The sequence below is a fragment of the Oncorhynchus tshawytscha genome, linkage group LG16, assembly GCF_018296145.1.
Source record: "Oncorhynchus tshawytscha isolate Ot180627B linkage group LG16, Otsh_v2.0, whole genome shotgun sequence".
In the NCBI taxonomy this organism is placed as follows: Eukaryota; Metazoa; Chordata; class Actinopteri; order Salmoniformes; family Salmonidae; genus Oncorhynchus; species Oncorhynchus tshawytscha.
Window position 1 is genome coordinate 69,868,655 of NC_056444.1, and position 17,223 is coordinate 69,885,877.

The following is a 17,223-nucleotide window of genomic DNA, read 5'->3' on the forward strand; positions in this document are numbered from 1 at the left end:
GAATGTTTTAACCTGGATGCTGGGTAGTTTTGGTAAATTGTTAGGAAACCCTAATGAGATTGGAACTGTTCCATAATTCTCAAAATAATACTTTCCAGTGCAGGTTCCTACCTCATTTAGTCATTGGATACAGCCTACTGTAGCAGCTTACTGGTAGTATGAGTGAGCGTTCTGCACAGTGCTCTCTCTCATTCAGCTCTAACTGTCCCAGCAGGCCCTGGTACTCTCATCATCCCTCTGCCTGTCCCATAAGAGTAAGGAGATCCTGGACAGCAGAACTACACAAATGCTGTGTTTGTGTGAGTGCGTGTGTCTGTGCACGTGTGCCTGTGTGTAGTGCTGAGTGGATGACCAGACAAAATAGCAGTTGGGAGTCAGACAGTCTGTTTCCCGGTTTGGCATTGGCTCTGATCGAACCATAGGCCGTGTGTCTGACATGAAGGACGTGTGTCTGACTGAAGGCCGTGTGTCTGACTGAATGCCGTGTGTCTGACAGAAGGCGTGTGTCTGACTGAAGGCCGTGTGTCTGACTGAAGGCCGTGTGTCTGACTGAAGGCCGTGTGTCTGACTGAAGGCCGTGTGTCTGACTGAAGGCTGTGTGTCTGACTGAAGGCCGTGTGTCTGACTGAAGGTCGTGTGTCATGGCTCCATGTGGTCCAAAATAAGTTGTTACATTACAGTACTATTCAACTGGCATTCCCCTCCACAGTGTAATAGTGAGTCTGAAGTCGTTCCAGTGATTCAGTCCAGTAATAATGTGACGATGCCATACTTGGTGACGGTCCCATTTGACAGTTTGTTGGCTTTGCTGACTGAAGACCGTCCTCTTCTACAGCCATGCATTTTCTTTAGTGTATTGGGTGTCAGTTCGTCGAAGCAGTGTGGCAGTCAGTTTCTCAAAGTGGAAGAGAGACCGTTGCTGCTGTAGCTGTTTACTCATTGGGTTTTGGGCTCAGGATAGATCTCAATATCTGCTAGGGAGAGGTAGGAAGGGAGGTCAAGAGTGCCACGGGCTCAGTCTGGGTCACTACACTTGAGCGAATTCAGTTTCTCCTTATGTGAGGATTTGATTTAGAAGTGTAAACTCTGTGAAGAGTTAGTTGAGTCCCATCCCTAGCTGAGGTTTGGACCAACGTTTTTGAAGGCTCCTTTACTTATTCTTTTGAACTTCTTGTGGAGCGGAGGTCCTCAACAGTGCATTTTCAGCAAACTCTTCCCTTGGCAGTTTTCTGGACTTGTTCATTTAAAGGCTCCAGTCCTGCTGCCCTTTCTCTGGTCTTTCCCTCATATGTAGACCTACCAGTTCCCTGGGAATCTGTCTGTGCCATACCATTCCCATTGCAGCCAGGGTTTACGACTGCAGATGGTGACTGCAGCCGCCTGCAGTCACCATCTGGTAGTCCAACAAAATGTGATTGTGATTTCTTGCTATTTAGTCAAAGCTGCATCTGTTTTTTTCCTGGCTGGCTTAAAACAATTATAATAGTGTTCAAGTGCCATAAGCTTTGCAGCTGGGAGGAAGACCATTAACTGTGGAATGGATCAAAAGCTGTGTTTGGGTGGGAAGGGGACGAGAGGAATTTGGCTTCTGACTGCCTCTCTCGAACATCATCATAAACTCTATTGGGTTAAGCCTGGGAAAATCAGAGGTAGACCAACAGTTTCCACCATTATACAATGCCCCTTCATAAAAAAAACATATAAATAGTGGCTGCAACCAGCAGCTTATGTATTGCTGATTTCAGAAGCCTCAAATTAGACAACCCTCACCAGCAAACAGTCATTATACTGAGGAGTCTGTGATTATACTGAGGAGTCTGTGATTGTACTCAGGAGTCTGTGATTGTACTCAGGAGTCTGTGATTATACTGAGGAGTCTGTGATTATACTGAGGAGTCTGTGATTGTACTCAGGAGTCTGTGATTGTACTCAGGAGTCTGTGTTTGTACTGAGGAGTCTGTGTTTGTACTGAGGAGTCTGTGTTTGTTCTGAGGAGTCTGTGTTTGTACTGAGGAGTCTGTGTTTGTACTGAGGAGTTTCTGTGTTGTGTGCTCGACACTAGCAGCCTAAATCAATTAGTTTAATTAACGCTGAAACCATCAAACTGGGGTTGGTTGGGATCGTTAGTGGGCTGCTGATTGGGGAGTTGGGTCTCGCTTCGGGAGATGCAGGAAAGCCACTAATGTTTTTCTTCCACCCACACTGCCATTCCCAGCAGCAGATTGCTCAAAGTCTCCGTACTAAACTTAATGCTGTTATATTTCAACATGAAAATATGATGCCAAAATGAACACAATACATTTTTTGGGAAACTATGTCGTAATTACGTCGTAATGAAAATAACCCTTCCTATGATTGCACCAGTGCAGGATTGTGGGTTTCTTGGCTTTGGTTTAGCTGACCCTAAACCAAACCTCTACCAGCATGTTTCTGAAGTATTGTGGCTGTCACCTCGACGCAGGCTATGACTACATCAGAGTTGTGGTGAATCTGCTGGCTGGTCTAGAACCACAGTGACCTCATTGCATCAGCCAATGGCTGCATGCCATGTCATCGACTGTGTCATTGACTGACAAATTGCTAAAACATATGATGTGGTTAGCTGATACGTAAAATACCTATCCAGGCGTTGTAAGATCTTACATGCATCCGCAACGCCTGGGCAGAGGATCCCGCCTTGTGACTTCACTGGTGAAAGTGGCCTATGTTGACCTTCTATAATTAGGACCTCCCTCTTCTGACTGACTCTCTCTGTGTCAGAGATTGTTGATTCAAACTTTGATGTAGATATTGCAGTGTTGATTTTCCCTTGAGTTCCTCATACACTCAATAACATTCTCTGTAGATTTGAAGAGCCTGGTGTTTACATTAAGCAACTGAAATGACTCCCTGTCCTCTATAGGATACCTCTCCTCTGCTCTGTCCTTATCCTCAGAGGGCCAGACGGTGTCCTCTATAGTATACCTCTCCTCTGCTCTGTCCTTATCCTCAGAGGGCCAGACGGTGTCCTCTATATACCTCTCCTCTGCTCTGTCCTTATCCTCAGAGGGCCAGACGGTGTCCTCTATAGTATACCTCCCCTCTGCTCTGTCCTTATCCTCAGAGGCCCAGACGGTGTCCTCTATAGTAAAGTCCATGGAGAATAAGAGCAGCTCCTCCCAACTGCTCTCTGCACTGAGGCTAGGAAACACTGTCACCACCGATAAGTCTACGATAATCGTGAATTTCAATAAGCATTTTTCTACGGCTGGCCATGCTTTCCACCTGGCTACCCCTACCCCGGGCAATAGCTCTGCACCCCCCACAGCAACTTGCCCAAGCCTCCCCAATTTCTTCTTCACCCAAATCCAGATAGCTGGGCTAGACAATCTGGACCCTCTCTTTCTAAAATTATCTGCCGCAATTGTTGCAACCCCTATTACTAGCCTGTTCAACCTCTCGTTTGAGATCCCTGCTGTGGTCATCCCCCTCTTCAAAGGCTGCACCTCAGCCACGCTCAAGGTCCTAAACGATATCATAACCGCCATCGATAAAAGACAATACTGTTCAGCCGTCTTCATCGACCTGGCCAAGGCTTTCAACTCTGTTGAAAGACTCAACAGCCTTGGTTTCTCAAATGACTGCCTTGCCTGGTTCACCACCTACTTCTCAGATAGAGTTCAGTGTGTCAAATCGGTGCCGCAGGGTTCAATTCTCGGGCCGACTCTTTTCTCTGTATACATCAATGATGTCGCTCTTGCTGCTGGTGATTCTCTGATCCACCTCTACGCAGACGACACCATTCTGTATACTTCTAGCCCTTTGGACACTGTGTTAACAAACCTCCAGACGAGATTCAATGCCATACAACACTCCTTCCGTGGCCTCCAACTGCTCTTAAATGCCAGTAAAACTAAATTCATGCTCTTCAATCGCTGCCCGCACCTGCCCGCCCGTTCAACATCACTACTCTGGATGGTTCTGACTACTCTGGATGGTTCTGAATATGTGGACAACTATAAATACCTAGGTGTCTGGTTAGACTGTAAACTCTCCTTCCAGACTCACATTAAGCATCTTCCATCCAAAGTTAAATCTGGAATCAGCTTCCTATTTCGCTACAAAGCATCCTTCACTCATGTTGCCAAACATATCCTCGTAAAACTAACTCCCCTACCGATCCTTGACTTCGGCGATGTCATTTACGAAATAGCCTCCAACACTCTACTCAACAAATTGGATGCAGCCTATCACAGTGCCATCCGTTTTGTCACCAAAGCCCCATATACGACCCACCACTGCGACTAGTATGCTCTCGTTGGCGGGCCCTCGCTTCATATTCGTTGACAAACCCACTGGCTCCAGGTCATCTATAAGTCTTTGCTAGGTGAAGCCCAGCCTTATCTCAGCTCACTGATCACCATAGCAGCACCCGCCCATAGCACGCGCTCCAGTAGGTATATTTCACTGGTCATCCCCAAAGCCAACTCCTCCTTTGGCCACCTTTACTTTACTCTGCTGCCAGTGACTGGAACGAATTGCAAAAATCACTGAAGCTGGAGTCTTATATCTCCCTCACTAACTTGAACCTCTTTGGGCTAGGATGTTTGTTGACGTCTGGATGAGAAGCATGCCCAAAGTAAACTGCCTGTTACTCAGGCCCAGAAACTAGGATATGCATATAATTGGTAGATGTTGATAGAAAACACTCTAAAGTTTCTGAAACTTTAAAAATAATTACTGTGAGTATAACAGAACTGATATGGCAGGCGAAAACCCGAGGACAAACCATCCAGAAAAGAAAAAAAATTCAGCCCACCACTTATTCCAATTGCTGTCATTTTTTATATGAAGGGAAAACCTCCCAGATTGCAGTTCCTAGGGCTTCCACTAGATGTCAACAGTCTTTAGAAAGAGTGTCAGGAAAATGAGCTAGAATTTGTAGTTTTTCTAAGTGGCTCCCATTTTGGCTGTAGTGTTTTCATGCATGTGGATGAGAGCGCATACTTGGTTGTTTATCTCTTGTAAAGACAATAACGATTCTCCATCTTAAATTTGATAGTTTATTTACGTATTAGGGTACCTGAGGTTTGATTATAAACGTTATTTGACTTGTTTGGAGAAGTTTGGTAGCGTTTGAGATTCATTTTGTATGCATTTCAAAGGAGGGAATCCAGGGTGAAGCGCGCCAGCTAAACTGAGTTTTTGGGATATAAAGAAGGACTTTATTGAACAAAAGAACCATTTGTGATGTAGTTGGGACCTTTTGGAGTGCCAACAGAAGAAGATCTTCAAAGGTAAGGCATTTATTTTATCGCTATTTCTGACTTTCGTGGCGCACCTGCCTGGTTGGAAAATGTTTTTAATGCTTTTGTGTACTGGGCGCTGTTCTCAGATAATCACATGATGTGCTTTTGCCGTAAAGCCTTTTTGAAATCAGAGACAGCGGCTAGATTAACAAGAAGTTAAGCTTTTTTCTGATGTATGACACTTGTATTTTCATGAATGTTAAATATGACCATTTCTGTCATTTGAATTTCACGCTCTGCAATTTCACCGGAAGTTGTCGAAATGGGACACTAGCTTCCCACTGATCCGCAATAAGTTTTAAGCATCAGCTGTCAACGCAGCTTACCGATCATTGCACCTGTACACAGGTCATCTGTAAATAGCCCACCCAACTACCTCATCCCCATATTTTTTCTCTCCTTTGCACCCCAGTGTCTATACTTGCACATTCATGTTCTGCACATCTATCACTCTAGTGTTTAATTGCTAAATTGTAATTATTTTGCCACTATGGCCTATTTATTGCCTTTCCTCCCTAATCTTACTACATTTGCACACACTGCATATAGATTTTCTATTCTGTTATTGACTGTACATTTGTTTATCCTATGTGTAACTCTGTGTTGTTTGTGTCACACTGCTTTGCTTTATCTTGGCCAGGCCGCAGTTGTAAATGAGAACTTGTTCTCAACTGGCCTACCTGGTTAAATAAAGGTGAAATATAAAAAATATTATACCTCTCCTCTGCTCTGTCCTTATCCTCAGAGGGCCAGACAGTGTCCTCAGTCTCTGTATGCAAAGCCCTTTCTAAATCACAATTCTAACTCTAGCTAGACTGATCCCATGCCAGATAAAGGCCCATTAAATACTAATTATTCCTTATTTAGAATACTTTCAGATCACTATCAATGTGTTATTGTGTGTGTGTGTGTGAGAGAGAGAGGTGAAAAAACACACCCCTGTTTCCAGTTTGCTGATTAAAGCACCTCCCCCTTGTTGACTTTTTTCCCTTTGAAATGATGCCATCACAGAATACTTTTAGCATGTATTCAGATCAGATTCTCAAAAGATGTAGTAAGCCTACTTTCTTTGGCATTTTAGTGCTTGGGATTTTGTGCTTACTGGCTTTTGTTCAATTTACCCCTGGACAAGGATTTGTAAAAAAAAAACATTTTTGGACTGTACTGATTTTAATTTGTATATCTTCAAATTATACAATATTTAAAACAATTTGTTCAAAGGGTATTGCTCAAAAGCACATTTTGGAACACAGGAGCACAGCCAAACTTGTGTTCTGTATATCTCTCTAGCACTTGAAGAGAGGGGAAGCACTGAGATATGAGACATGAATGGACAAAGCAGAGCTCCACCTCAGCAGTGGGCTATTAAAGGGATAATCCACCCCTAGAAATACAAATCATGAAACTCCTGTCAATTTGGTGACAGTCTATGTTCTGTCAGTGGGTAAAAAAATAATCCCTGTGATTTAACTTCTAAGTGGTCTGACTGTGAAAATCAGGAAATCGTGTAGGAACAGCGTCATAGCTACATAATTCTCGTCACTGGAGATGGGGGGTATAACACACGATCACATTTCATGATGATTTTAAAACAATGACCTGCTCTTCAGATCACCACATCAGCCAATATATGGTATGGGCATACTAGAACACATCCATCCACCTATATCGTCATGACAATGTATATATTTCGCTTAGATGTGCTCAATCTAAACAGTGTACCAAATTATTCAACTCTTTCTCCTTCAAGTACCATCTTGCAATGCGCCCTGTGTATCTGTGGGAGACAGAGATATTACAGAAAGGAGGAGATCGGTATCCCATTGGGCAATGAATAAAGAAATGTCCCACCCAACTGACTGACCCATCGCATTCACGTTGTAATGCTGCGTCACGTGGTTACTAAACTAATCGTCACGCAATCCCGTCTCAGTGTCAGGGTAGGAGTCGAGAAACCTGCCTATTTTCCTCAAGCTGGTCAGCCAGCACAGAAAGCGAGAGCATTGCATTGTGGGTTTGTAGTAGGCTTGAGCTGCAACAGATTTCCCAAAACAATGTTCACATGTTTCTACCAACCTTGTTATAATGACAAAATGAAACATTTGTTCATAAAATTTGTTTTCACATATTAGTGTTATTTATAGGAATTAGTGGTTTGGGCTGGATTATTCCTTCAATGAACAAGTGATGAACCATAGAATATGCTATGGAGTGAACACTCTAGTGTCAAACTTCATATCTGCGTAAGTGTGAAGAGAGAGAGAGAGCCTGTCAGCGGCCTCATCGTGGGAATCCATGATGACAAAGGTTCTCTGTGAAGGTACTTCCGGCGCCGACAGAGATGGCCGCCTCGCTTCGCGTTCCTAGGAAACTATGCAGTTTTTTGTTTTTTTACGTGTTATTTCACAGTAGTTTTGGAATTGTTAGTTAGATTACTTGTTGGTTATTACTGCATTGTCGGAACTAGAAGCACAAGCATTTCGCTACACTCGCATTAACATCTGCTAACCATGTGTATGTGACAAATACAATTTGATTTGATTTGATCTACATTATTCTACAGCCAGAGCTCCATTGTCTACTCTTCTGGGAGCTACCCTCCTCAGTCTAAACCCAGGGCCAGAGCACTTGGACTCTCTCACTCTCTCTCCCCCAAATCCGGACGGCCATGTTTTCTTTTCCCTCTTCCAAAACAAACCAAGGATTTCTGCCAAAGCTTTGACTTGGGTTTGGCCGGCACTTTATCTCTTCTATACCCTCACCTTTATGACCTGGCCCCCTGTTTGGCCTCAGTTTTGAACACCATAAGGCCTGGCTGACGCCAACTTCTTCTCTGTACTCCAATAGTCTCTTCTACCAAACCTTATTTCTATGTAAAAAGACCCATCTATAAGTCCTAACCAAGATGGGAACGTGTCGTGGCTCTACAAAAGCAGTGCAGTCTGACTAGGATGAAAGTATGGTTTCACCAAGGCTGGTTTCTGAAATGACGGTGGATCGTCTTGAGTCTGGACTGGAAATTGTTGAGTAGTTGTCCCCTGATAGATATTTAAATTTAGCGATAACGTAAACTACCACGCATCATTGGGTGACTGACCTGGAGCAGGAAAGGGTGTGCTCTTCCTGTGTTTAGGAAGACCCCTCTAGGCTCTACTCTACACTCACTGCCCTCATCTCTTCTGTATTCTGCCCACTTCACTGTCCAGCACCATGCCAGTGATGATGATGGGATAATTGGAGCCTCGATGAGGTAATGACTACACTGTGCTGGTTCAGCCAGACTGTCTACTGGAAAAAATGTCTGTCAGTTGATCCATGGCAATATGTCCTGGTTCAGTGGATTGTCTAAAGGTTCTCATTACCTGGCAGTTTTGGGTTTCCTCTGTCATTGAATATTCTGTCCCAGTGATTTTTAACCTGGTTAGCTGTTCCTCACACTCACCTGTAAGACCACTCGTTGCTGGTAGATCTGCTGAAGGGGTTTCCGTGTTACAGCAGCTATATGTCTGTAACAGTCCTGGTTTTGCATTTAGTTCACTTCAGGGTTACAGCAGCGATATATCTGTACCAGTCCTGGCTTTGCTATTAGTTTACTGCAGGGTTAAGTGGTTTAGCTAGATGTCTGTCTAAAGGGCCAGCTGTGGAAACAACAGTGTGACCCCACTTAGGCCTTCTGCTTTCTTGTTATCCCATCGAATTTGCCCCACAGAGATCGCATGTGTGTGTGTGTGACCGAGAGAAGGAGAGAATGTCTTGTGCACACATTACAGCAACAATTGCACATGGTTACAATGTTATGTAACATAGTACTGTACTAGAACCTGTTAGAATGTTGGAAGTAGGGGTATAGCTTTGTGAGCAGTGAGATGTATATACAGAGCATTCGGAAAGTATTCAGACCCCTTGACTTTTTCCACATTTTGTTACGTTTGCAACCTTATTCTAAATGGATTAAATTGTCCCCCCCCATCAATCTACACACAATACCCAAAAGTACATGTCCAAAATAGTTTTTAGAAATGTTTGCAAATGTATAAAAAAATAAAAACGGAAATTTCAAGTATTCAGACCCTTTACTTAGTACTTTGTTGAAGCACTATTGGCAGCAATTACGGCCTTGAGTCTTCTTGCGTGTGACGCTACAAGCTTGGCACCCCTGTATTTGGGAAATTTCTCCCATTCTTCTCTGCAGATCCTCTCAAGCTCTGTCCGGTTGGATTGGGAGTGTCGCTGCACAGCTATTTTCAGGTCTCTTGAGAGATGTTTGATCGGGTTCAAGTCCGGGCTCTGGCTGGGCCACACACGGACTTTTACATTATTGTCCTGAAGCCACTCCTGCATTTTCTTGGCTGTGTACTTGGGGTTGTTGTCCTCTTGGTAGGTAAACCTTAGCCCCAGTCTGAGGTCCTGAGTACTCTGGAGCAGTTTTTCATCAAGCATCTCCTCTGTACTTTTCTCCATTCATCTTTCCCTCGATGCTGACTAGTCTTCCATGCCCTGCCGCTGAAAAACATTGCCACATCATGATGCTGCCATCACCATGCTTCACAGTAGGAATGGTGCCAGGTTCCCTCCAGACGTGACACTTGGCATTCAGGCCAAATAGTTCAATCTTGGTTCCATCAGACCAGACAATCTTGTTTCTCATGGTCTGAGAGTCATTAGGTAACTTTTGGCAAACTCCAAGCGGACTGTCATGTGCCTTTTACTGAGGAGTGACTTCCGTCTGGCCACTCTACCATAAAGGCCTGATTGTTGGGGTGCTGCAGAGATGATTGTACTTCTGGAAGTTTCTCCCATCTCCACAGAGAACCTCTGGAGCTCTGTCAGAGTGACCATCGGGTTCTCAGTCACCTCCCTGACCAAGGCCCTTCTCCCCCGATTGCTCAGTTTGGCCAGGCAGCCAGCTCTACGAAGAGACTTGGTGGTTCCAAACTTCTTCCATTTAAGAATGATTGAGGCCACTGTGTTCTTGCGGACCTTCAATGCTGAAGAATTGTTTTGGTACCCTTCTCCAGATCTGTGCCTCAACACAATCCTGCCTCAGAGCTCTACGGACAATTACTTCGACCTCATGACTTGGTTTTTGCTCTGACGTGCTCTGTCAACTGTGGGACCTTATATAGACAAGTGTTTGCCTTTACAAATCATGTCCAATCAATTGAATTTACCACAGGTGGACTCCAATCAAGAGAAACATCTCATGGATGATCAATGGAAACAGGATGCACCTGAGCTCAATTTTGAGTCTCATAGTAAAGGGTCTGAATACTTACAGTAACAATCAAAAGTTTGCACACACCTAATCATTCAAGGGTTTTTCTTTATTTGTACTATTTTCTAAATTGTAGGATAATAGTGAAGACATCAATACTATGAAATAACACACATGGAATCATGTAGTAACCAAAAAAGTGTTTAACAAATCTAAATATTTTATATTTATATTTATATTTCTCTTGGCATCCTCTCAACCAGCTTCATGAGGTGGACACTTGGAATGCATTTCAATTAACAGGTGTGCTTTGTTAAAAATTAATTGGTGGAATTTATTTCCTTAATGCATTTGAGCCAATCAGTTGTGTTTTGACAAGGTAAGGGTCGATTACAGAAGATAGCCCTATTTGGTAAAATACCAAGTCCATATTATGGCAAGAACAACTCATGTAAGCAAAGAGAAATGACAGTCCATAATTTCTTTAAGACATGAAGGTCAGTCAATCTGGAAAATGTCAAGAACTTTAAAAGTTTCTTCAAGTGCAGTCGCAAAAACCATCAAGCGCTGTCGCAAAAACCATCAAGCGCTATCATGAAACTGGCTCTCATGAGGACCTTCCACAGGAAGACCCAGAGTTACCTCTGCTGCATAGGATAAGTTCATTAGAGTTAACTGCACCTCAGATTGCAGCCCAAATAAATGCTTCACTGAGTTCAATTAACAGACACATCTTAACATCAACTGTTCAGAGGAGACTGCGTGAATCAGGCCTTCATGGTCGAATCGCTGCAAAGAAAGCATTCCTAAAGGACACCAATAAGAAGAGACTTGCTTGGGCCAAGAAACACGAGCAATGGACATTAGAAAGGTGGAAATCTGTCCTTTTGGTCTGATGAGTCCAATTTTTAGATTTTTTTGGTTCCAATGTTTTTTGAGACACAGAGTAGGTGAACAGATGAAGTCCGCATGTGTGGTTCCCACCGTGAAGCATGGAGGAGGAGGGCTATTTGGCCAAGAAGGAGAATGATGGAGTGCTGCATCAGATGACCTGACCTCCACAATTACCTGACCTCAAACCAATTGAGATGGTTTGGGATGAGTTGAACCACAGAGTGAAGGAAAAGCAGCCAACAAGTGCTCAGCATATGTTGGAATTCCTTCAAGACTGTAGGAAAAGCATTCCTCATGAAGTTGTTTGAGAGAATGCCAAGAGTGTGCAAAGCTGTCATCAATGCAAAGGGTGACTACTTTGAAGATTCTAAAATCGAAAATATATTTGGTTTTGTTTAACATTTTTTTTGGTTACTACATGATTCCATATGTGTTATTTCATAGTTTTGATGTCTTCACTATTATTCTTCAATGTAGAAAATAGTAAAAATTCATAAATGCGTTGGTGTGTAAACTTTTGACTGGTACTGTATATAAAAAAGTTATTTCAGTTATTTTGTTATAAATTAGCAAACATGTCTAAAAACCTGTTTTCGCTTTGTCGTTATGGGGTATTATGTGTAGATTGATGAGGAAAAGAAACAATTTAATACATTTTGAAATGAGGCTGTAACGTAACAAAATGTGAAAAAATTTAAGGGGTCTGAAGACACTTTACCAGCTCTGCATCATGCTTAAACTGTTGAATAGAAGGTCTGGAATGTATTTTTATTTGATACCAGACCAAGAGCAGACATTAACAAACTATATAATGACAGAAAATAATACCAAACTCATTCAGTGGATCTAAGTTGCTATACTTCTACTGTTATGTTGCTGGGGGAGGAAGCATGTTAGGTAGAGGTGACATAATGACATTTGAATGACTGCATGTTTTTTCTCTCTTCTTACAGCGTCAGTGTAGTGATTGGCGCTCCCAAGGCCAATACCAGTCAGTTCAACATCACAGAGGGCGGGTCTGTGTACTTCTGCCCATGGAGTCTCGGCCAATCTGAGTGCCACAACATTGAATTTGACAATCAAGGTAAGACCCAATATGACCTCATTGCTCTAGGTCTTGATCACGCCTTCTTGCTCTTGAAGTCTGAACATGTTCTGAATTACATTGACTTATCGACTCACAAGTGGTTTAAGCACTAACGTTTGAGTCAAACATCACAGCAGAATGCCAGCTGTCCTTTTCGCTCCGTCCCGGCTCTCTGCTTCCTATAACATAAACCTCTCATCCACTCCTCTCTTTTTATTGTCTTGACTGGTGACTGGAGCGTGAGACTCTTGAGAACTGGAGATTGTAGAGGATGGTGAGCAACCGTTAAGCTGGTCAAGCCGTGGTCCTGTTCTAAGCACTTCTTAAAACCACTGGTCCATGGCCTCCAAGCTCCTGTGGCCGGCAGGTGATCATGTGTCTCTGTTCTACTTCACTGATCCTTTGTTTGACACATTGGTTCCTGGAAACTCGATGCGCACACACAAACCCACACACTACATATACGCACACACACACGCACACGTGCACATCGACAACACAAACACATGCACGCACACGCACACCGATACAACACAAACACATGCGCACACACATACTTTTACGCTCATCATATGCTGCTGCATATATTATTATCTATCCTGATGCCTCGTCACTTTACCCTGCCTTCCTGTACATATCTACCTCAAATACGTCTGCACATTGATCTGGTACTCCCTGTATATAGCTCTACATTGATCTGGTACTGGTACTCCCTGTATATAGCTCTACATTGATCTGGTACTGGTACTTCCTGTATATAGCTCTACATTGATCTGGTACTGGTACTTCCTGTATATAGCTCTACATTGATCTGGTACTGGTACTTCCTGTATATAGCTCCACATTGATCTGGTACTGGTACTCCCTGTATATAGCCTCACATTGATCTGGTACTGGTACTCCCTGTATATAGCTCTACATTGATCTGGTACTGGTACTCCCTGTATATAGCCTCACATTGATCTGGTACTGGTACTCCCTGTATATAGCCTCACATTGATCTGGGACTGGTACTTCCTGTATATAGCCTCACATTGATCTGGTTATGGTACTTCCTGAATATAGCCTCACATTGATCTGGTACTGGTACTCCCTGTATATAGCCTCACATTGATCTGGTACTGGTACTTCCTGTATATAGCCTCACATTGATCTGGTACTGGTACTTCCTGTATATAGCCTCACATTGATCTGGTTATGGTACTTCCTGAATATAGCCTCACATTGATCTGGTTATGGTACTTCCTGAATATAGCCTCACATTGATCTGGTTATGGTACTTCCTGTATATAGTTCCACATTGATCTGGTACTGGTACTTCCTGTATATAGCTCCACATTGATCTGGTACTGGTACTTCCTGTATATAGCTCCACATTGATCTGGTACTGGTACTTCCTGTATATAGCTCCACATTGATCTGGCACTGGTACTTCCTGTATATAGCCTCACATTGATCTGGTACTGGTACTTCCTGAATATAGCCTCACATTGATCTGGTACTGGTACTTCATGTATATAGCTCCACATTGATCTGGTACTGGTACTTCCTGTATATAGTTCCACATTGATCTGGTACAGGTACTTCCTGTATATAGCCTCACATTGATATGGTACTGGTACTTCCTGTATATAGCTCCATTCTTGGGTATTTTATTCCTCTATTCCTCTAAAAATTATAATATTTTTTAACTATTTGGGAAGGGCACGTAAGCAAGTGTTTCACTGTTAAGTCTACGCCTGTTCTATTCGGCAAATGTGCTAATAGTTTTTATTTGATTTGATTCCTTTAAGCATGTCATTAGTGCCTTTCTTTTTGGGACAAAAACGTGTTTTTGGAGTGTTTTAGACAAGGGTATCTTCCCTTTAGGCTAGATACAGTATGTGTTCTGTCCAGGGCATATAACTCCAGGGCATATAGGGAGAACAAATATACAGTCAAAAGAAACGGCCACTACATACAATGACAATAAATACAATTATATATTTGTTCTCGCCAAAGAGCTTAATTTGAACCTGAATGTAAAGGGTAGACATACAGTAAACCTTCCCGGGTTTATGGCTCACTATTGTGAGCTCTTCAGAGAAGTGGAGCAGTGTTCCAGTGACTGGACAGCTGAAGGCCCCATCAACCTTTACAGGAATGATGAAAGAGTAAGTTAAGGAGTAACAGAGTTGTAGGAGAGAAGAATTTGCTGTGTATTGTGTATATTAGATTGTTCTCTCCCTCTGGCACACACACACACACACACACACACACACACACACACACACACACACACACACACACACACACACACACAAACACACACACACACACACACACACACACACACACACACACACACACACACACACACACACACACACACACACACACACACACACACACACACACACACACACACACACACACACACACACACACACACACACAGTGGAGCCCCATTTTACAGCAGATCTCAAGGAATCAAATTGCTGGTTGCTCCTTTCTTCTGTTTTCATTCCCCTTCTCTTCCAACAGATTCATAAAATGTGTTGCACATCCTTGGATGCTGGCTGAGGGCCATGTTTGTCACAGTGATGTAATGTGCAGCAGGCAGCAGGGCGTTGGGGTGAAGGATAGTCTTTTGGGGATTTGGACAGTGGGCTTTGAAGGCGAACATTTGATTTGTGAGGAAGAGCCAATTCTGCCATCTGGGCCAGCATACAAGAGCCTAGCACCCCTGTCTGTAGGACAAAGGAAATATGTTTTCCTTATTTGCTTATGACATGGCTAGAGCTCTGTAATATATTAGTGTTGACCCTTTATATGAGAGGTGTGTCTGTTTTTGTGACATTATTCAGGGTCTCCCCTGAGTGTGGGTGAGGTCTCCCCTGAGTGTGGGTGAGGTCTCCCCTGAGTGTGGGTGAGGTCTCCCCTGAGTGTGGGTGAAGTCTCCCTGAGTGTGGGTGAGGTCTCCCCTGAGTGTGGGTGAGGTCTCCCTGAGTGTGGGTGAGGTCTCCCCTGAGTGTGGGTGAAGTCTCCCCTGAGTGTGGGTGAAGTCTCCCCTGAGTGTGGGTGAGGTCTCCCTGAGTGTGGGTGAGGTCTCCCTGAGTGTGGTGAGGTCTCCCCTGAGTGTGGGTGAGGTCTCCCCTGAGTGTGGGTGAAGTCTCCCTGAGTGTGGGTGAGGTCTCCCTGAGTGTGGGTGAGGTCTTCCCTGAGTGTGGGTGAAGTCTCCCTGAGTGTGGGTGAAGTCTCCCTGAGTGTGGGTGAGGTCTCCCCTGAGTGTGGGTGAGGTCTCCCCTGAGTGTGGGTGAGGTCTCCCTGAGTGTGGGTGAAGTCTCCCTGAGTGTGGGTGAGGTCTCCCTGAGTGTGGGTGAGGTCTCCCTGAGTGTGGGTGAAGTCTCCCCTGAGTGTGGGTGAGGTCTCCCCTGAGTGTGGGTGAAGGCTCCCCTGAGTGTGGGTGAGGTCTCCCCAGAGTGTGGGTGAGGTCTTCCCTGAGCCTGACCAAGAGGCCTCCCTCTCCACTTCCCCTTCCAATGAGATAAGACGAGACAACCCAGTGATCTGAGGGAGAGAGAGAGGGACAGGGGGAAATCAGAGCCCTGTTTCCATCTATGAACCATCTTCCCCTACCACCAGTAACTCCCCCAGGGCCAGCTAGTGAATTTGGCCACTTGTCTCTGACCGCATCCGCCCTGTACTCTAACCCAGGATACTCCTCTAATGGGTCTCCTCTCGCAAAGTTCAAAGGGGAGAGTCTGTGGACACACGCCAGACCCCACCCTACTCTCTGCTGTCCTGTCTCAGGAGAGAGAAGGGTCGAGGGGCACTAGTCACGTCAGCACAAAGTCTACCCAAGTTCACTGAAAGGATGTTACATGACCACATTGCCACAAGCGTCTACTGGATTTTTCTCTCTCGTATCAAAGGCGTGTTTGTCTGGCTTGTCCTGCCTCTTAACCTACTGATCTTTTCATCATTCCATCCATCACACTGTATGAAAGCCAATATAGCACCTCTGACATGGACAATAAGAGCAGTGACAGACACGGAGCTCAGAGCACAGCAGCTCATTGCCAGTTCTGTATGGAGTTGATAGTCTTGGGCTCTGAACGTAGCGATTATGTCATTGACATAACTGTAGAGATGTCATGTTGAATATCATTTTCTGTTTCACCGTGACCAGGTGGTCAAGAAGAATCCATCTACTATAGTTCTGAAACATGAATAATAGATTGATTTCCCTGCTGATACTCATGGTTGCCGGGGTAGTGTGTCCTATTTGGCTTGCATGTCTCCTCAGTGTCACCCTCTCACTTTATCAAAACAAAGGCCCCTGAGTTATGAAAATAGTAATGCAGATTATTGCTGTGCAGTTAAAGGAACAAGCCTCTTAGATATTTTTAATGTTAGGCATGTTATTTGTGGTATCGCTAAAGCGTGTCTTTCCACACATGATGGAGGTGACCACATGTATTATGGTAGGGAACAGGGGTGCTGTGAGCCCATGAGTAATGCTGAAGGGGAAGCCTGGTGACGTTATATCTACTGTGACGTTATTAAAGGACCCTAATCCCCACTGCTTTCCTTCCAGGCCAGGGGGAGACCAAACTCCCTGAGAGAAGGAGGAAGTGAAGCAGGAGAGGGGAAGAAAAAGGAACAGAGAGAACAAGAGAGAGAGTGATGTACAAAGGGATGGACAGAAAGTGGAGAGGGAACACTTGCGAGAGAGAGATGCATGCCTAAGAGGTTGC

At 44.1% G+C, this 17,223-nt stretch overlaps 1 protein-coding gene across 1 annotated transcript in view; it reads left to right on the forward strand.

Annotated features, from left to right (window-relative positions):
- The window catches only part of LOC112215221 (integrin alpha-5), a 95,048-nt gene that overhangs the window by 19,560 nt on the left and 58,265 nt on the right, over window positions 1-17,223 (forward strand). The window contains exon 2 of the mRNA XM_042299929.1: window positions 12,351-12,481. Within this exon, the coding sequence (XP_042155863.1) occupies window positions 12,351-12,481 (131 nt within the window). The remainder of the gene's footprint in view (window positions 1-12,350; window positions 12,482-17,223) is intronic.